Source organism: Meleagris gallopavo, chromosome 7 (genome assembly GCF_000146605.3).
Source record: "Meleagris gallopavo isolate NT-WF06-2002-E0010 breed Aviagen turkey brand Nicholas breeding stock chromosome 7, Turkey_5.1, whole genome shotgun sequence".
Classification (NCBI taxonomy): Eukaryota; Metazoa; Chordata; class Aves; order Galliformes; family Phasianidae; genus Meleagris; species Meleagris gallopavo.
The window spans coordinates 12,169,000-12,190,446 of NC_015017.2; the positions used below are offsets into that span (position 1 = coordinate 12,169,000).

Sequence of the window (21,447 nt, forward strand, 5' to 3'; positions counted from 1 at the left end):
AAAAAGCATGGATGAAAACACCTGGGTGTGATAGACTAACTCAGCACCCACATCAATGGCAGAAGAACAGCGTCTGCACTTTGAAAGCGCACCCAAACACCTCCAAAACCAAAATCTGAGAGCCCTGACAAACTCCATCCAGAACACTGGAGCCAATCTCGCTGCTCCCAAAGCAGTTTGGTGACATGGCAGCCTGAGTGAGCTGTGTCGGTGGCTGCACAGCCACTGGTCCTGCTGCTCGCCTGTCACTGCCAGACAGATGGGCTGGAACCAATGCCGTGAGATACATAGCTTCTAAAATAAATACAGGACAAGAGAACAGAAAGATTTGCCATCATTCTGCTCCTGGGATGTATGACCGAAATACAGCAAAAGCGTATCCACTCCATATGAACTTTCAGCGATTTTGCTGCATGAAGGACAAATCTGTCCCTGATCGGCTATATACAGAAAGAGCAACATTTTCCAGCACTATTTTCCAGGACCTATGAAATGCACTTGGGTCACTTGGCACTTCATGCCGACAAACATTAGCAGAAAAAAAGATGAAAGCATGTTTGCCCACTCCTGCTTGAGTGAATCACTTGAGAAAGTACCATGCCGTTCTCTAATGCAGGAGTGTTCTCGTGATTTACCTCAGAGTGGTGGTGGTGCAGGAGGAGATGTGGGAGATAAACAAGTGGAAGAAGGAAAAAAAGCACAAGCTGTACTCCACGCCTGAGGAGCGATAAGGCATAATAAGTCATCAAGGTCTCCTGAATTAAAATCCTCTTTCTGTAATTCACTACAAACCTCTTCAAAGCAAAAAGCAACAACAAGAAAAGGCAGCAACAACAAACAAGGTGGAAAAGAAAATCAAACTACAATCACACAATTATCTCACAGCTAAAAGGGTCTCAAAGGCAGTCCTTAGTGGATCCTCAGTGTTAGGGGCATCCATTTTGGTGCCAGGATCTATGCAGCCCGATTGAGGGGTGGGACATGAGCCATCCCTGGGTGCATCCAAAGCTCAGATCTCCTGTGCTCCCTGTCCAGCACTTGCTAGGACCCTGAGAGCACTGCAGCAATCCCAAGGGCTGTGGGGAGGCTCAGGCTCTCGGTAATGAACCCAATTGCTCATCTGCGCCGTGGGTTTGGGTACCTTGCTGGGGTTCCTGACAACCGTTGGGATGGACAGCTGGGGATAAGCAGACATTTCTGTGTCATCTGAAGATGAAGTGGCTGGATACTCTAATGGCTAGCTGCACCTTCTGAGAGACCTGCAAATTTGCTGAGGTTGACTGAGCAAGCACACTGCTGAGGTGATTATTGGAGCTGCGTGTGGGAACCTGGTGGTTCCAGAAGTCACCGATACAGTAAATGGAAGGCTTTGGCACAGAAGGCACCTGAAAGGCTGATTTCCCCTGCTAAGATGCTCGAAGGGAGCCTTGCGGTGATGAGCTGATCAGTTCTTCCAGGATCAGAAATGCGTTTTCATCTCTTTTCCAGGACTTTGCAGACCCTGCTCCAGCTCATGTGGCAGTCGCTTCTGGCAGCTCAAAACCCTGGCGCAGAGAAAGGCAGGACAAACCTGCTCAGGCATTTTAACCTACTGCTGTTTTTGCAACTGATGCTACTGCATAAATCTCATGGAAGATTTATGGGTTCATCTGGATGTGGAGGAGCCAGAGGAGCGTGAACATGCAACCATCCCCAGCCAGATGACGGTGGAAGCATTGTATGTGTACGGCAGTGAGCCCAGATAAATCACCAGCCGGGCTCTGCAAACGAACCATCTGGTCCACGCAGTTTCCTCTTGGCGTGCCCATCCCCTCCTGCCAGCAGGCCATCTGAGAGGACACGGGGGGATGCAGCCTTGTACCTCAAGTCAGGCTGCATCCAGGAACCATACAGCCGCTCCCTTGCCAAGGTCAGCCAGCCTGAGTACACGGTCCTGCATGCCACAGCCCCTCTCCAGAGAAACACACGTTCCCTTGCTGGTGTCAGCAGCGCACCTGGAGGTTTTCCAGCAAAACATGTTGGGCAGGATGTACACAAGCAATTACCCACACCCCAGGTTCCTATAGCATTTCCCCCTCGCTGAGTATTGCTGACTTACAGCCACTGCTCCTATAGAGGCTGCACAATGCACTGCCTTCACGTACACACCTCCAAAGGTCACTGCACTCTTCCACAATGCAGAACTTGTTTCAGGGTGCATTTTAGTGACAGCACCACAGCTCACCTCTCTGAGCCCTGATGCCTGCACAGCTATAAATGCCACTCTGGGATGTCCCAGTAAAGCCTGGTTCGTGTCCTGCCATCATGCTGGGGTTGTGACCTGAGGCTGTGTCAGCCCTGCCTTTCCCTGCAGAAGGGGAGAGCTCAGCCTCTCCGTGGCAGCAGGGCATTCCGGTGCAGGGAATGACAGCAGATGAATATGCTGATTGAGACTGAGTAGTTTTACATTTTTTATTTTTTTGGCAAATCACGCAAATTCACCTCAAAAAGCTGCCACTGTAATTGCAGTGACAGGCCTCTCCTCAATGACAGACTTTCATTTACAAAGGGAAATCAATCCTCTGTAAAACTAATATTTATATTAACTAGATCACTGCGTCTGCTGGAAATTTCCCTCAATTTTGATTATGTGCTAATTAGCCTGCCAAGTCCTTGCCATTTCAGTATCTAAATCAGTCCATGAAAAGGCATAAAACGCTGCACCTGCCTGGTGCCAGGCTCTCAACCTGCCCGTGGAGCCCGGCTAATGGACGGGCCATTACATCCCCTCTCTTAATTAAGCCTCTTGTCCTTCTCAGCGCCGCGTGGCCGCAGTCCCTCAGCCTCCCCCTGGGCACACAGGGAGGGCACGGTACCCCTGACAAGCCAGGTGCCAATTAGCACCTGACATTTAGCTAAGCAGGCCGCTACCCGTGCGGCACCCAGCTCCAGCCCAGCAGGCAACGTGCACTGCCACATGAAAGGTGCACACAGGCCTTCCTGCGCCCAGCTGTGTGCATGCACAATGACAGGCATCAACCCACCGAGCAGTACATTTGTTGCGCATGCTGCTCGCATGCGTCTCTGCTTGCCTGCTCACACACGCTTACCCAAATGAGGCTCTGTGACTCACGGGCTGCTAAGGCATGGAGTGATGTATGCACTGAGATTTGAGAGACAGCTTCTGGCTTTCCTGTCTGGTTTTATAGTCAGCGTGTGTCATTGGCTTTTGGGTCCAAAAAGTGATTAGGGACTCAACAAGGCAAGCTAAGAACAAAAGAGTGAGCCTAAGAGAAATGGTTTTTTCACCCCTGCCTCATTCTCCTGGCAAGCATGAGTTTTGCTGGCAGTGCAGGGACAAGAGCACCAAAGCCGGTTATGGCCCAGCCCAATGCATAGCCCCAGCCCAGCGCAGCCCAGCCCAGCCAGCCAGCCTCTGTGCTGTGGGGTCAGGAGGCCCAGCCCCACTATGCTGCAGGGACATAAGGTGTGCTGTCCTTATTGTGCAAACGTGGGAAGGAGAACCGTACTTGGCTCTGTGAGATGCAGTCTGCACCCCACACTACAAAGCCCCTCCTGCTTCAAAGGGGACAGGATGTCCCCAAGGCATGAGCCCTGAGAGTGAGCCCTATGAGAGTGCAGACCCAGCCCAGCCCAGCTCCATTAACACCACGGAAACCTTTCTGCTGGGTTGGACAGAGCAGGATCAAGACCTTCAGGCAGAAATTCTCATGGATTGCAGGAAAACTATAAAGTTTTTCCTCCCAAAAATCCCATGGGAAAAACAAAGAAATGGTAAAGGGTCACCACCAGCATAAAAACAACTCAGGATTTGTTTTCCTTATAAAATAAGCTCTTATGAAACTTCAGAGCACTAAAAACATTCCTCTGCTGGAAACACTTTGAAGCAAAGAAAACCTTTCCCCGCAGCGCCTGCAGCCCAAGGAGCAGCATTCTTCACCTCAGGGCCAGCAGGGCTGCAACAGCAGCAGCAGCTCCTGGTGGGTTTTGCAGCCTGGTACAGGACCCAGCTGGCCAGGAGAGCTACAAGGCTCCAACTGCTCTTCCTGCATGCACATCTCTCTGAACACTGCCGGGCTTACAGCTTGGCCACAGGCTTGGACCAAACAGAAAGCAGGGTGTGCAAGAGATGCAGATCTGTGGTGCCTTGCTGGGACCACAAGGTATTTGCTAAAGCCCTCCAAGAACAGAGGAGGGAAAAAGTGAGCAAAGCACACCTAATCCAGCTTCTCATAATGGCTTATTCATGTGGCACCACGGAGAGCAATGCAACCACACCTGCCAGCTGAGGATGTGACCCAGGTCCTGTACAACCTTCTGGTGAAATTCAAAGAGCTGCCCAACTCACCAACCAGATTTATTTTCAGATCTTTAAGACCTCTATCTTGACACCAATGGCACACTGCCATCGCGTGTAGCAGGAGGAGGGATGAAACCTCATTGAAACCTGAACATGATGCTGCCTGAAGCTTGCTAGGTGCAGCAAAGGGGAAATGTTTTACAGATGGGAAGCATCTGAAAATCCACGGAGGGAAAAATCCTGGCAGCTTCTCAGGGAGGCAATGTAAAAGGGAGCAACAGCATTTTCCAGGCTCGCAAAGGGCAGGGCAGCAGCTGGACCCATGCTAGGTTTCTGCTGAGCGGGGCACTTTGGGTGCACGCTCACCACCAGGGTCTCCAGCCGTGTAATGGGAGCCTGCAGGAGAGGACGTGGAGCTAATCCATGGTGCGAAGGGCCCAAGGAACACAGCACTAAAAAAAGAAACGCGGTGCTGCCTGAAAGAGTATCTTGGAAATAAAAATAGTGGAACGAGAGCAGGGGGTGTCTTCTCAGTCTCAAGAAGAAGTTCTCTGTGCCAAAGACAAGGAGGAATTGCATGCAGTGCACAAAATGAAATCAGGAGATATCTGAGGAATTCAGGCCTGTCTCTCAGCAGATTTTTCTAATCAAGCGCCTCACAGAGAGGATATTTCAGCATGGTCATTTCCTTCCCGCCCCTCTCACATAGGCTGAGTCGGGGCTCTTCTTTTTATTATTACTTTTTCCCATTTAATTTTAATTTTTGTTTTGCCACTTTCAGCAGAAATAGAAAGATATCCCACATGGCTCTTAAAGGCACAGCATATTTCCTTGCTACTGTGGAATGATCGCAGGCTCTGGCTAGGGTCGCACCTTTAAATGAGAGTAAATGGTGCTCCAGTGGCTTTGAGTACCCATTAGCTTCTGCCCTCCCCTAAACCAAGCACAGCTGCTCTGCTTCACCCAACTGCTCACCCCGGGGTGGGGAACTCACAAGAAAAGACCACCCCGAACAAGGGCTTTTCATTCTTTGCTCCCTGGAGTCTGTGGATGAATTTTGTAAGTAGAAACAAAGTGCTGGAGGGAGCGTGAGGGAAAGCCAGGGGAAGAATGGGGGAGTGCAAACCAAACAATGCTTCAATTCTGTCCCCGCCGAGGGGCAAGCGCTGCCTCTTTTTCATGTTTCTTGGTTTTTTTGTTAAAAGCTATGCAGGGAGGAAAAAAGCAAATAGTCGTTTCCCTTTGTGTCTTGTCCTCTTAATTTTGTAGAGAAGGACCAAAGCCCTTCCGCAGTCCTGCGCTGTGTGGGCAAGGCAAGCACATGGCTGTACCCCTCGCCAAACCAGCCAGGAGGCCGTGAGGCCAGTGTCGTGACCACAGCTGCTGAAGACGTGTCCCCAGAGCAGGGGACACCCATGCTGCCTCAGAGCATGGCTCCGAGTCACTGTAAGCAGCTGCAAGCCTCCGGCAGCTGAGATGACTGGGGCTCGGAAATTGCCACGCTCATAGCTTGTCTGCTGTGCTCCTCTACGGCCATGGGAACATCACTTCAGGCCTCTGGAGCTGCTGCCTCCTCCCCTCCCTCTGCTCATACAGTCCGTGACTTCCTGACAGCGTCTGAGTGCCTGCATGTGCCCACGGGGACATCCCACTGCAGGTCGCAGCGCTGTGAGGGATTGCTCTCTGTGCTGGCACCAAACCAGAGCGCTGAACTCAGCAGGAGAAAGGTCTCCTGGCCGAAGGGATTGGGGTCCTGCAATTCATAACTTGTTAAGGGAGAAGGAAGGGTAGAAGAAGGGTAAAATCCAGAACCGCGTGCTAAGATGTCTGATGCAGCACCAGCATACACTCACAATCTTCTAAGAAACTGTGGCCAACTAATTGTAGGGAGACTCGGGGGAGAGGAAATGAAATGAAAAATTGAGTCTGAGTTATAAAAATAAGTAATTTTTATCCTACTTGCAGGAGGCTTATATTAATTAAACATTATTACAACGTATGAGATGGGGAGGGTTATTAAGTCTGGGGCTGGCTGTAAGTGTTCTCTCCAGTTGCCTGAGGCTCCACTGATCTCCAGATATTAATCTTCTAAAGCACTCAAATGCTGAAGAGATAAACACTTGAAATATGAAAATGTTTTTCTCCATGGCAGACACTGTGACCCTATGTCACACCAAAGAATTTGTCAGATGTCCATACAGGCTGTGCTTATGGCGTTACTGCGTCTCTTAGAAAAATGCTGGGCACCTCAGGATCCAAAGAGAAAAATGATGTGCGCGTTTGTGTGGGGGTGATTTGTGTGTGGAGATGTAGCAGATTCTCCTCTTCCCATATGTTTCTGGAATACATATTTTCCTCTTTAGCACTGCCTACCAGGTGTTGGCTGCACGGCTTTCCAACTGGCTGGCAGTGCTGCCAATCTGGCCAGCACCTCTGCCAGGTGGCTAACAAGTTCGCCCGAACGTTTGCATCTCCAGACTCAACCTCACCGGGGTGACTAGGAGAGCTGGGAGAGCTCTCTGGGCATGTGGTGTGCTGACACTGGAATCACCGGGCACAGGGCAGAGCTGAAGCCAGGAACATCAGCCAGCTCTCCCTGATGGAGCCTTGGGTTTCGTAAGCAATGAATGAACGTGAAGAGGTGTCACAGTGCCACAGGCTACTGTCACATGGAAACCAGCAAATGTCCTTCATGCAACTCGTGCCACAAAGTCGAGAATGGTAAGGAAACGGCACTAGTCCCAGAGCAGCTTCAAAGACGTGAAGCTACAGAACACGATGCGTCAACCACACTGCCAGAGGCAGGGCCCCTTTCCAACCCATGCCAGCCCATCTCAGTGAGGTCCTCCATAAATTAGGCTCAGCCACACACATGCAAATCTTCTGCTTTCAAAGGAGAGAAAAAGAGCAAAAGTCGAACAGCAAGTAGCTGGCATATTTCTGCATTCTTAGGGCTTACATCATCCTTCACTGAGAGGAGGCTGAAATTCAGCCTATGCATGCCCAGAGTGCAGAATAGCTGAAAACTGTAGGCAAACCGAGCAACATATGGGAGGAAGAAAACACACCTCTAACAAAAGAGGAAGCGCATTCTGGAGAAAAAAACATTGGGTATTGTAGAGGACATTTGGATCAGGATGTGGAACAAAGCATGGACCAGCCTACACAGTCACTGGGGATTCAAAGCCCAGTCTCTGCTTCAAGTCTATCTCAAGAGGATAGTTAGTACAACTCAGTGCCAGCAGTCACAGTCCTATAAATAAGTCATGAACCCATAAAACAAAGCATCTGAAAGCTTCCACAAAAGAAAACATTCAGCTTTGCACAGCCTTTGCAACTCCTGATAGCTGTGCATAATCAGTCATCCTGTTCACAAGGAAAAAGGCCCATCAGCTCCCTCTTCTCTACTTCACTGTGACATTAATCATCTTACCAGGCACAGTCTCGGAACTCGGTTCAGAGTTGCCCATCCAGGTGCTTGCAGGCTGAAAAGACCACGTGTAGCCCGTTGCCAAGTCGTGTGACCAACCACACAGGTCTTCAGGGGGATCAAAGTGGCAGTTGAAGTTTGCAGGAAGATGGAAATCTTAGAAAGCAAAACAGAAAGAAAACAAACTTGGATTAAAAACAAAACAATTCACTAAAATGGTTAACAAGCCATAAATACTGAAGAAAGCATGAAATCTCACTCAGGCTGATGCTTTTAACCTATCTCACATTTCGACAGCTCCAGGGATCAGTCTTAAGTTCTGCATCATCAAAATGCCCACACCACGTCCCGCAGCTAATCCACCAAACTAAGCAAATATAAAAGCAAGCTCCAAATGCTTCTAGACTCCAATCAGCACCTTCTCTTCATCCCCTAGAGTGGTCAAATATTAAATGCCTTCTTAAATGTCAGGGAGGAGTACTTCCTGAGTGTCCCTGCGCTCCTCAGTTCCTGCTCTGACTCCAAAAGGAGAATCTCAAGTGCTCCAAAATCCCAGCTCCTGAGTGACAGATCTAGCCACTTGCACCAGACGGGAGCTGTCTGTCAACGTGGCGAGCTGTCATTCATCGCTTCCTACCTTCTCATGGAAACGTTACCAGGGGAAATGTGGGGCCACTATGAGCTCAAGCTCTTGGATTCTGAGTGAAAGGAAACAGCCTCTATTTCTAGCTCTGCTATGGACTCGCCACATGGTCTTTGGGTGCGCCCTTTAAGTTTTTAGCTGTGAAACAGGAGCAGAGTTAATTCCTCTGTGTCAAGAGCTTTAAAAGCTCTGGAGAGCCTCCCTGCAGAGACAGGTCTGTGGGCAGGAGGGCCAAGGGCTGCATGTAGCAGTGAAGCAGCTGCTGGCTCCCTCGGTGGGGGAAGCAGCTACAAGGCATGGAGGCTGCAGAGATGGCCTGAGATCAGCCCAAGCACTCAGCGGACACGCACATCAGAGACCAATTATAGGCTGGGTTTTTCCTGAGCAAAGAGGAAGTTCTAAATCACAGTGCCAGCAAAGCGAGCGATATCCAGAAGGAGTTGAGTGACTCAAGCAATAGGCATCAGGGAACTTTGCTGTGAGGGACACAGAGCTTTCTTACACATTCCCACTTAGAAATAAAACAATGCAGATCATGGATCCTTTTATTCCAACCTAATCTCATATCCTGGAGAACAACAATGTTTCTGTTTGGCTGTCATAAATCTGATTGTCGAGAGAAACACACTCATTGTTTATGAAGTATGAGAATGAAAATTGTTGCTAAATCTGAGTGAAGCTGACACGGAGGCTGGTTCCATGCTCCACAGCATATTCCACTCCCTCTTGCACTGGACTTCACCCAGGAACCATCTTGTTGCATAGACTGTTACTGGCCTAAATTTCTCTCGGCAGCTTCCCAAGTGCCTCATTGGTAGCAGGGTTGCACAGGCTCATCATGGAGGCAAAGAAATTAGAATCAGGCCCTTTGAGCTGCTTTTGTAACTTGCATTTCCAGAACTGAACTACAGCAGAATCCCAGTGGGGGGGATGAAAAAGACAATTAATCTTCTTTTTTTAATTTATATATTTAAAAACCCATTAATTTTTTTCTTTGGGACTAGAAGATGCAATAACAGAAGTCCTAGGAATGATCTCAAAGGACAGCATTTTCTCATGAGATTTCTCATTGCAGTCTTTGCGTAAATGCCCAAGTCTCACTACTGAGGCCCAGGCCCTGCTGCTGTGCTCAGAGGTGTGCCTCTGCTGTACACTGTGCCGTGCATCCACCCCCACAAAGCTCTGCCATGCCTTTCCTCTTAATCTGATCATTTCCAGATTTAGATGCTCACCCTGCCCTTGCAAGGAGCAGAAAGGTAAGATATCTGTTTTACAGGTAAGGATCTGAGGCAGAGAGGACTAGTCTTCCTGTTGCATCAGCTCTTTACAAGCAGAGTACATTGTCTAAAATGTTCAGCCTCTTCTACAATCAGATGAGGCAGGCAAGCACCACAGATACCAAACCATCCCCCATATATCTGACAGCCATCTAAAAAAGGGGGGAGGCAAAATCCTGCTTGCAGCTTGTATTTCACCCTCTCCTGCCTGCACAAGGAGCCCAGTCTGTCCTCCTAATTTTTAAGCATTTGATATTAAACAAGATGATCCTCACAAGACAGGTTGTCTTCAGGACACCTGCCTTCTCTGCATGTTGTGATTTACTCCCACGTTTGTGATCTCTGCAAAAGGAGCCCTTCATGACAGGCAGTCTGAATCTTTCCCTGAATCACCTTCTGAATTTATGACATGCAACCAGAAGGATCTGGTACAAAACAGGGCCCTCAGTGAGCTGCTTCAGGTCATGTAAGGAAACTGGGAGAGCAGCTCTGAAAGTCTTATACCCTAGGGACTAAATTAGTTGCTATCTGTCTTGCTCTTGCATCCTTCCTTGATATAACTTATCAGATTTTGGGTAGGTTTTTTTTTTAATCTCAATCTATTAGCTAATAACATTACTGTAAGCTTTCCAGGAATTGGACCCACGTACAGGAGCAAATAGGAAGATAAGAGTGCTTTCTTAGCTCTGAACCCATCTTTTACTGAGATAAAAGATGTACTTTTCTGATACATACCTTCCTCTTCTCCACAGCTATCACCACACTCAGTTGCCTCTTCATCAGTTGGGTATGGGGTGGTGGTTTCTTCGCTCTTCAAAGTGGGCACCAGTGTCTCTGCAGTGGGCTTCACATCTGCAAAACAGGGAGCAGAGATTCTGTTTGCAATAGATGATACAAAAAAGGCCAGGTAATGGGAAACAAAGCAAGAAGTCTTTTACTCATGTTCTTGTAATGGCAGAAAGAGACAGGACAAGAGTACCACAAAACTTCCGTATGCTACAAAATGTCAGCGTGGTTTGAACGTGGTGTGAACTGGCTGTTTCCATAGGGGGGGTTCCTTTGATTTAGAGTCCCTGTTGGACAATGCTCCCCTCCAGACATACGTGCTACTTTCTTTCTTCATTTTTTAATCTACACGGGTGTTGGCAGTCCTCTTGGCTGTTGTTACTGGATAACAGAGATCACAAGCAGAACATCTCTTCCTTTCATAAAGGCATATGACACACAAAAAACACACGCAACATTCCCACCAGTTGTGCCAATATATAAAACAAGTCACTCAAGCCCACAAATGATGTAACCACAAACGGACCCAGAGAATCCCCTGGTGTGCTCTGGCTCACTGCAGAAAGCATCTGGTTTCACACTCCAGGCTCCTGACTACGCTTTTAAAGTGTCTCTGTCCAATCTCCCTCTCTCCAACATGGCCCGTGTGAAACAACCTCAAAGCAGGTGTCAGGGGAAATTTAAGCAAGAAAGAGAAGGATATTAAGATCAACAGTAAACGACATTAGATTCCAGCAGGCTCTCCTTTTACGGGTGCGCTAACTGGAGTACAGCAGCCTTTATTCTTTCCTCTTTCTAAAAGAGGCTGCTTTGCTCACTTGTGTGTGATTGTGTTGCTTTGTCGGCACCCTTCAGGATATCATTTAATAAAGCCAGAAGCAGGAGGAAATGGCTAAATACATTGAATATTTTCCATAGGCTCCTTTCTGCCCTTTTATTTTCCTGTTATTAAACATGTTGCACAGAGACTCGGGTTTTTTTTCCCTTTTTTTTTCCAGTGGTTGTCTTTTGTTCAAAGTAAAATACCAAATAACCTCAAAGTCTTTTAATTTGTAAGTTCAAATTTGTTACAACCCCATAAAACTCCAAACACAACCAAGAAGCAAATTGCAAGCAGCCAGACACAGAAAAAATGTCATAAAAAAGAAGGGGGGCGAGGGGGAGAAAGCAGCAGGTGAAGGCAACGTATCAAAAGCTGCATGTTATTTAGAGCCGGTACATTTTTTAGGTTGTTGTTCTTGTATATTGAGATTTATAACTGAAATGTGACAATGTGGAAGGACCTTGAAAGCCAAGTCCCATACGGGATACAGATGCTGAGAGGATGTAAATCAGCAGTGTTGCATTGCCCCAGACAAGCCGCAGAAATATATCTTGAAAAATCAGTTACCATGGCAGAGCCGCAACAAGATGGTTACATGAGATAATGAAAATAGCAGGGAGGACAACGCGATGTGTGAAATGGAAAGTGAAAAACAGTGGTCTCTTGCTTGCTTTCTCTCTCCCTGGCCCAGCAAGTGTCTGTGCAACTGGTGGTAACGGATGATCAAAATGCAAAGTCACCGAGCAATTGAAACCAGATGTTTGGAACTTCAAAGGAGAGAAAACCAGCTGCAAGTGAACATTCATCAATCTCCACTCTTCAGAGGAAAAAATTGGCAGGTCTTTGAAAGAAGCCAATTGCTGAGTGCTTGCTTCACTGTGTTTGAGCTACTAGCCAACTAGTTTACAGGTCTGGTTGCTGCCAAGTTACCTGGTTGATTCTGTAATTAAGATGCTCGTTGCTGATAAGAAATGAAAACAGCTGGGCAGGGCACACAGTTGGCTTTAGCCCTCACTTGAAAATATTCTTAATCAGCTTGCTTTAATCCATCTCTTAATCTTGTTTCCAAGCAAGTGCAATTGCCTGAGTCTTCACAGCCAGTTCTGTAACACGCCTGAATCCTCCCAGCAAAGGAGGGCTGTGTTGCCTGCATCAGGGACCGTATTTAGCACGCAGATAAAGCCATGGGCTATCTTTGCTCCCCAGGTTTCACTGGTGATCTAAACGCTCTTTGTAACATGGTGAATCCACAAGATTACAAGCTCGGCTCTGATTACAAAGCAGAATGCTTGAAGATCAATAAAGCTAAAAATATTTATGACTTGGCAGTTGAGTTTTAAACATTACAACGTGCAAATGATTAGGCAGCCTCACTGGGAAATGACCATAAAGCACCCTGCCTGGAGAAAACATCGGCTGTTGCTGCTGATACTGAAATTGAACACGGACACAGTCATAAAAGAAAATTTGGACTAAAAATAGGACTAGAAATGGAGGAAGTTGCATTTCTTTGGCTTTTTAATCTGACGGAATGCTCTGGAGGGGCTGATACGGACATGGTCAGAGGAGGGCATGGCATCAGGGTACTGAGGTGTGATGCACGTGCCAGCAGTGGGCCAGAGATCTGGAAGCCAGAATATGCCTGGGAGCTGCGGGAAGCAGTGGTGTGGGGGCTGCCCAACCGCTTCTGTGCAGAGCCTCAGCTCCCACTGCTTGCACAGAAGCCTCCGTGCCTGTCATCCCAAAGATGTCATAAGGTTTAAATTAAGGTTTAATATTGAAGTTTAGATTGTCTACAATGTATTTGCAGTCCAGGGAAAGATTTGCCGTTGATTTCAAAGGTGACAAATTATCATTATTAATCGTGTGTATATGTGTTCTGTACTTGTTGCTAACATTTGTAATGCATCACACAGAACTTCACAGGAGGAAAGGTTAGTAACCACTACACAAAAGGCTGGAAAAAAAGCTCTGTGTCTTTTAAGCTTCTAAGAATGGGAATTCTTGTAAGAAAATGCTTTGTACAGATGTGTTTATAAAATGGAAATCATACCTCTTTATCGCTGACATCTGGACACCAGATTTAGATTTAAGCGGATTATTAAAATAATTAAAAAAAGAAAAAGAAAAGACCACTAGCCCCTGGCACTGAAAAGCGTCAGACACAATGAACTGCTGGGTGCATTTTTGGCTTTCGGGGATGAAACTATGGAGCAATCAATCATGACTGAGCCTTAGAGGGGTCAGAGGCACAGCCTCTATTGATCCCAGTGAGTGTGTTAGACAGTTTTCACTTCTGCATTAAAAATAATGGCATCTGCAAGATGTTTCACTTGTGAAAAACAGGTGGGCAAAAGTGAACAAACTTCCCTCTTCTTAGGAATGTCGTAAAGCTAAATCCTCAGCCTTCTCTGCAGTAGGATTTCCACATGGGGTTTGATGAGAGTGATAGCTGTTTTCATAGTAAAGCCTTATTGGGGCAGCTCAAGATAGCTGCAGCAGTCCCAGCACCCCACTTTTGTGCCTCTGCTCCTCTTCCTACTTTTTTGTCTTATTCATTTGAGTTGAAAAGTGCACATATTGTCTAACTAACACTGGGAGTGCAAAAGCCTGCACAACATCCAGATAAAAGATTCAAAAGGAGTAGAAGAGAGCTAGGGGTAAATCCCACATGTGGCTCCTTGGGAAAGCTTGAATTGGCATTCAGACATTGCCCTACATCCCACTTCAAGGCCAGCCCCAGACTTGACTTGTTTTTAAGATGGAGAAAAAAAGATGGGGTCATGCACTCATGGCTCCCTGCCCCCGCATGACCCTGAGGTGGTACAGCGGAAGAGAAATAACCTTACTCTTGTCTTGCTGGCTTAGCCCCTCTCACAATCAGTGGGTGAAAGCACAAGTGTCCTACCTGTCCAGTCACATCCCAGCACTTCCAGACGCATTCCTATTCCAGCTGGGGACCACCTCTCTGGGTGCACTCGGACATACTGGGCAGGAATGGGGTCAAATCTTCGGATTTCAGGGATATCATAATGGATGTTGCCTTCAAAGAGCTGCAGAGAGAGAGAGGAAAAGTTCGTGACACATACATCCCACCTGCTCTCCACCAGCCTAGATATTTGGGTCTGGCAGGACACAGCCATGATTTGAAACAGTTTAGGTGTCCAACTACAAGGCAGTGAATATAGCTGAGCAGCAACTGGGCTGTTCCTCCTCAATTTCAAGAGGACCAAATAGGCTGTTTCCAAGAAACTTGCACGATCTCCCTTGGCCTCTGCTTCATATCCAAGGACTAGATTCTGATCCAAGCCTCACCAGAAAAGCGTGTGGAACATCCACTAACTTCATGTATAAATAAAATCAGATTTGTCCTTTGGCAAGTAAGAAAGCTACTGCATGTTCTAGGATAGTGCAAACACTCAGTTTTCTGTACAGTTGTAAGTACTGCTGTTTTTCAGCATGAGTGCATGAGCTGAAGTCTGTGGAGAATAAACACGGGCTATAGATAGCATCAGGCCTTCTAAAACTCATTTTTATAATCAGAAAAATTAAAACATACCTGAACTTTCAGGAGCAGATGAGTTTGCATGAAAACAAAATTCTTGGCAGTAGCAGAGAATTCATTTATTCCTCAAGCCCTCTGCCACCCCCACAGTACTAAGCAGAGAGATTATGGCTAGCTCCAGCAACATAGGAAAAACACAGGAGATTTCAGGCTTATGCTGGTGTGGTATAAAGAACTTAATATAGTAGATTTCCCAAAGAGAATTTTTGATTCGTTCTCCAGTTCCAGAGCTGCAAGCCTGAACAATAACACCTTTCCCCTTAAAATATGCAAATAGTTTGTGTCAAACAAAATTTGACATATTATCTTGTGGGCTCTGACCTACAGAAGTTGGAAAGAGCAGAAAATATTGTCCACTTCCCATGCCTGATCTGCAGCGAGAAGTGAAGCTACTATCTCTGGGTAGAACCTACATTCTCTAGTACAGCTTAAAAGCAGAACCAGGGGATGCAATCTCAGGTTTCATAGTGACAACTCAAACTCCCAAAATCACTGTACACAAACAAAAGCTAATTTTCAAAGACATCATCAGACAGACTGAAGATAGCCAGAAGCATATCACTTTTTTGCAGCTGTTCCAAGCAGTGCTTACCTTGGCCTGCATCGTTTTGGGGTCCTGGATGAATTCCCAGTCCTTTCCATTCATGCTGTAGGCTACCTTAAACTTCTTCACAAAGGAGCGGGACTCGGTGGTGGTCACGCTGTCCCCTCCGCGAGCTCCCTGGATAATGACACCTTTGACGTTCTTTGGGACGCCCAGGTCCACCTGCAGCCACTCCTCCCCAGGCTGGGCTTGGGGGATGCGTGGAAACCAGCCTGAACGGCTGCTCACCAATCGGGCCATGCTGGGGGACCAGTCGTAGCCTCTGATAGAAGAGGCCGAGATCTGCGAGTCAGGGATGAGGCCAGAAAGCATTCCCAGCAAGTTGGAGCAGGGTGAATCTGCAGGGAAGGAGAGGGTGTGAGCAGCCAGGAAGGAGGAAGAGGGCACTCATGGTTTCCTCTGCAAGTTTAAGCTCTGGGCACTGAAGCAGCACCAAGTGCTTTCTCTTGCTTCCAGGGGCTGGGCCCTGGTTTCTCTAAGCAGAGCTGAAGGGATGGGTGTCTCTGTGCCACTGCAGTGCCACCACTGCTGCCCCAAGCAGCTGTCACAGCCTGGGACAGAGTGCTGGAGGAACAGAGGAGAGCCAGTGGGAACAGGGAAATGCTCACCGGTGATGCGGCAGCCATACAGCTCCAGCCTCAGGGCAATGCCGTTGTGCCAACTCTGGGGACGGATGCGCACAAAGCGTGTGAGCACTGGGCTGTGGATCTTGTTGAGAACCACCTCTGTGGCATCCTCATTGGCCTGAAACGTCTGCAATACAGAAAATACAAATATGTCCTCCTGTGGCAGAAAGAAATAACCAGGTCAAAAGTCAAAACAAACAACCTCAGCAGTGAAAAATGAGGAGAGGCTTTTCTGGGAAGGGCTGGCCTCTGGCCAGGGCAAGCTCCAAGGCAGACAGCAAGAGCTGAGCTGCTGGCAGGACTCGCGGTGGGCTGAGGGACTCGCCCATCCTGACTGGACCTCACACTGAGCTCCATTGGGAAGCACCATGGGGAAGTGCCGCACACAAGCAGCAGAGGAGCAGGGAGGACGCAGCCCCTGCCCTAGGCACTGAGCTGCCATCTCAGGCAGCCCCTCTCCTGCTCCCCAGTGCACGCACAGCCCTTCACAGAGACAGCTTTAGGAGAGAGTTTATGATCCGACATGATACAAAAAAGCTGCTGTCTTACCAGATGGCCATAATCAATAACTACCAGATGGATGCTAGATCCATCCCTCCCTCCCATCACTCTAACAGGCTGGGCAAGAACTAGGTAGCTGTTCCAGGCTGTGGTGCCACAAGGGGAAAAAAAGAGGGGAAAGAGAAGATACCCAATCTGAGGGCCATTTCCAACCCAGCATACAGCACTAACGTTCACAGACTGACGCTGCCCTCACTTCCCTTTCCCTCATAGCACATAGGCTTTCAGGACAGGGCTGTAGGTCTCCTGGTCTCAGCCAGGAGCAACCTGTGTACACAGTGTTGGCTGGGCTCTTTCGTCGGTTCCCACCCCGCATATGGCATTCTAAGCAAGGAGCTTTGCTAAGTTTATCTCAGAGCAAAGCAGGAGAGCATAATCTTTGGCACTGAGCTCCATCGAACACTTCAAGTGCAGATTCCTGTGAGTCAGGACAGAACAAGGGTGAGGCTGTATGCTGGCCTCCTGCCTCCAGTAGGAGTTAAGAAGCATTTTCAGGTGTCCTATTGCTCAGGGCCACAGGCTGCTTTCCTCCAAGGCTGTCGTACCCTGTGGTGGGCAGTAGGTGTTTGCAGGGACGACAGTGGTGCTTGCAGCCGCACAGCAGCACAGGGTCCTGCCCAGGATGGAAGTGTTCCTGCCAGGGCAGGGCGTGCCCATGGAGGGCTTTGGTAGTGAGTCAGGATAGTAATTAGGATTTGGAGTTGATGTGAACTTCAGCAGAAATGCTAATCTGGAGATATACATCATGCTGCTACCGTTCAGCGACACAGCATGGTTTATGTGCTTTTAATATTCTATTTTATCCCTTTTGACCCCCACTTCCCATCGTTTCCCTTGCTCAGCAGACACCAAATACCCTTTTTTCCAGCAGTAGGGCTGTCAGAATAGTGGTTACTATGTACCGCTCCTCAGGCATGTGTGAGTGTCTTGTATATGGGTGGGGACACACAACGCACGCACAGGCCGAAAGGACACATTTCCACAGCACAGCCTCCAGCTCCATGTTAGCACAGCGGCTGACACACAACACCTTGCCACTGAACCTAACACCAGAGGACAGGAAATGTTTATCTGAGCCTGGGCCACAATTTTAGCCCGGGAGGAGCACCTCAGGCCAGCCCAAAGGTCCCCACGTCCCAGGAGCAGCTCCTGGTGGTTGCGGCAGTGGGGGGAGCAGCTCCTGGCAGCCTCCCTGGCTTCCTGCAGCCAGCAGTCAGAGGGCTCCGCAGCCAAAGGTTGCATATGGACCAGCATACTCAGCAGTTGCTGATGAGGTTTGCTGCTCTTTTTGGTTTAACATATTTGCAGCTTTGTTCTTTTTTAGCTCAATTCACACATATAAGCATCAGGGGCCAGAATCCAAATTTACACCAATGTAATTTGTTGCTGATTTCTGCAAAGTCAAGCTTGACAGGAAGCAGAAGCGGGACCGAGCCCAGAAAACTTTATCACTACCACACACATTGCCGAAAGCATCTCTTATGTGACCTCAGTCCCAACCACCTGCTTCCAGGAGAGCAACCTCAGCTCTGCTTTAGATCTGGGGCTCAGTGATTTCCTCCAACTGGATCGCATTCTTTAAGTGACATAAATTCAAACTGGGGCCATGATGCCATGTTCACCAGGGCAGAGGTGCCATCCAACTCCCATCTCCAGCCCTAGCCATACCTTGTTTCTGAAAAGCTGATGGTAGCAAGTCGCAGCTTTGTACCCAGTTCAGCACAGCAGAGAGAAGCCCAGTTCTTGGAGGACAGGTGCTCAGTACAGCTAGAGCACTCTTGCATGCCTGGCCTTACACCTCTTTCCCACTGGGGACATACCGCGCACACGCAGCTCGCTGCATCACTGACCAGGGCCTGGTCCTCAGCCTGTGGATTTGCTGTTCCCTGTGCTGAGAGATCTGTGGAGAGCCCCACTAACTTGAGCAGGCTCCTCATTCTGCCTCAAATTAGCACTCGCGGCATGGGAAGAACTAGAAGGAAAATGTGTGAAATTCGGAGCGCCAAGAAAGAAAAGATTTCTTCCCCCTTACCAAAATAGAACGTTGCTATTCTTCCCCTCCTAGCTGCTTTCCTTCCCACTCAGCACATAGTTGGAGCCAAGTCTTCGGATGGTGTAAATCAACATACTGCCATCGAAGGATAAGAAGTCACAGTAATTTACACCAGCAGAAAAAAAACCTGGCTGCAATCTAGGGAAATGGGCACGCACATTCAGCAGAGCGCGCACACGCAGGCGCACGCATTCGCTGACGGTGACAGAGCCAGAAGACAAATGGGAAAACCATTAACAAATTAAAAGCACCTTCCAAGAAGCAGTCAAGGGAACTCATTTTCACCGCTGCATCAGAAAGCCACCAGTCTCCTCCCCACATACTTTATGTTTACGTTTTAGTCCAGCCAGCAGGTCTACATGTAAAATTAAATTGATAATCAATGAGCAGCAACCTGCTTAATTAATTTGCTGCAGAAAGCAAGAGGCAGGAGAATCTGCAGAGGCTGGAGGAGGGCTCTTACCATGTTTCTCACCATGCACACACATCTCCCAGGAGCACTTATGTGTTGTGTTCCTGATGTTCTGTAACTGTCCCAGAGTGATGGGAGCATTGCTGGGCTGCGTTAGTACCAGTGGGCACAGGCACTGCCAGTGCTGGGGCTTGGAGTGAAGGACAAATGGGAGACAAATAGGCCCATGCAGGCAGAGGCAGCAGAGCAGGCAGCGGGAAGGAGGTGCCCTCTCTTTGCTGTATTTACAGTGCTGCTTGGCCACTGTGAGATTTCTCGGGGAGCGAAAGAAAAAGGGGAGGGGGAGGCAGACAAGAAGGCCAAGGATGGCAGCAGCCCTGCCTTCGTCTGTTTGTACGTGTCTTCTTGGACCCACTAGATTTACGGCAGGATTATGTTACTCCCATGGAGACAGAGCCTTGGAAAAGAGCATGCTAACAGGATTAGGCCTTCAGGATTTAGACAGAGAAGCATGAAGGAGAAAAGTAGGAGAGATTATTTTTTTGTCAGATAGGGAAGGCACAAAACGGGGTATGTTTGATGGTGGGAGGATTCTGGCTCAAGAGGAGGGTGGATAGTCCGGGATTTATTAAATCCAGGAACAAGGAGTTAGAAGAAAAATGATACTTGGCAACACTGAACGAAGCGCAGCCGCCTGGGCCAGGCACAGCATGCAGGGCTTGCCAGCATGGTGCCTCTGAGAGGCTGCACTCAAATCTGAAAGCCACCAGAGATGGGAGGAGTGGTACTCTGCTAGCCTGCAAAGGAGATAGCAGGCCCAAGAACACAAAGCTGCAGCCTGGCTGGGAAAACCAGGGCCGTAATTCTCCCCTGGTACTGCATCAAGGGTGAATGCACAGGGCTGCTTTTCCCAAAGCCTGGCAGCTTTGTACTGCTTGAAAGCAGCAAAAGCAGGCTGGGATCTGGGGATGCTTCTGGGCAAACTCTCTGCACCACGATGTCTCTGTGCAGAAGCACATGTGGCTTTCTGGCTGATCATGAGAGCTTTTCTTGAGATTTCCACAAAAAAGAAGCCATGGGCCTGAAAGCTTTTCTCTTCCTCCTCAGGTGAATAAACATAGGAGACCTCATTATGAACTAAAAGGGAGAAGGACTGCTCCTAAGGGAAGGCATGAGGGTCTCCAAAGATTTATCCTCAGCATCCTCTACCAGCACCGAACACCTCTAATGTCCCCAGCTCCATGCGCAGCTGAGATACTGCTGAATTTGTACACAGTGATTTAACCTGCCTTCCTGCCTCATCTGAAATACCACCCAAGAAGGTTCACTGATAACAAGCATAAAGCTGTCAAAACAAGTAGGAAATTGAAAATGCACATCAGCTGGATCTTTCTGCCACTCCTCATCCATTGACTTAAAGTCTCAAAGCAAATGCTTCAGTTGCCTTCTTCCCATTCACACACAGGCAAATGGAGGCAGTGATAGCACCTATCTTGGCCCCCCACTACACGATCCCTGAGAGCTGAAATCTGCAATTACAAATGCGAGAAAGCTCAGACCACACTGAGACTGGAACCTGAAACCCTGCAACGAAGGAAGTGGATCAGAACGGATGAGCATGTTGTTCTCCAGTAAAATCCTCACCACTACATCTGCCTGAAGAAAATGGTCAAAAACAAAACGGCAAATCCTGCCAGGTACTCTTTTCCTTTCTTGGGTTAAAGAAGGTGTTGTTTTTTAAAGACATTTGCAAATGGCCAGATAAGATCTTGGCACAAGCTGCAGAGCCAGTGCCTGGAAGATAACCTCAGGGGCCACTGACCGCTGGGTGACACTGAGAGGGACCCGTGCTGACACCACTGCCTGCACACAGAAACAGCAGCCCTGGCCCTGCAGGCTTGGGCACATTTACAGGGTGCCTGGTTCCCCCTTCATGTCTGTGCCCAGACACCCAGAGAGAGGTGACAAGCAGGAGCACTGCGGGTGGTGGCACAAAGAGAACTGGGTTTTCAGGCTAAGCAACTCATTGCAGGAAGCACAAAGAAGAAAAAAGTCAGTGTGGCTTTTCTGGAGTCATAGTTGTTTAGGCTTGTCCCATGGGGATGCTCTGGAAGGGAGTAAGGGGAAAGTGTGACAGCAGTACGTGGTGGCTGCTTTCCTGCCCATCTCCTCTCTCAGGGGACCTATAAGACGGCAGCTCTGCACTTTTGGTCCCATACCCTGGAAGGACAGAGCCTGGACAGGGGGATAACTGCTGGGCTCAGCTCTACGGGGCAGTGGGGAAGCCTGGCCTGAATATGGGGTGCCAGGAAGACTTGGTGCTCCCCTCTTGCTGGCTACAGCTTCACCGCCTCCCAGCACTCGGTG

General features: G+C 48.5%; 1 protein-coding gene across 1 annotated transcript in view; it reads right to left on the minus strand.

Moving 5' to 3' along the window:
- NRP2 (neuropilin 2) overlaps positions 1–21,447 on the minus strand; it is a 69,999-nt gene that overhangs the window by 21,515 nt on the left and 27,037 nt on the right. The window contains exons 8-12 of the mRNA XM_031554284.1: positions 16,037–16,181; positions 15,417–15,766; positions 14,168–14,312; positions 10,386–10,502; positions 7,734–7,886 (exon numbers count right to left, since the gene is read on the minus strand). Of these exons, the coding sequence (XP_031410144.1) occupies positions 7,734–7,886; positions 10,386–10,502; positions 14,168–14,312; positions 15,417–15,766; positions 16,037–16,181 (910 nt within the window). The remainder of the gene's footprint in view (positions 1–7,733; positions 7,887–10,385; positions 10,503–14,167; positions 14,313–15,416; positions 15,767–16,036; positions 16,182–21,447) is intronic.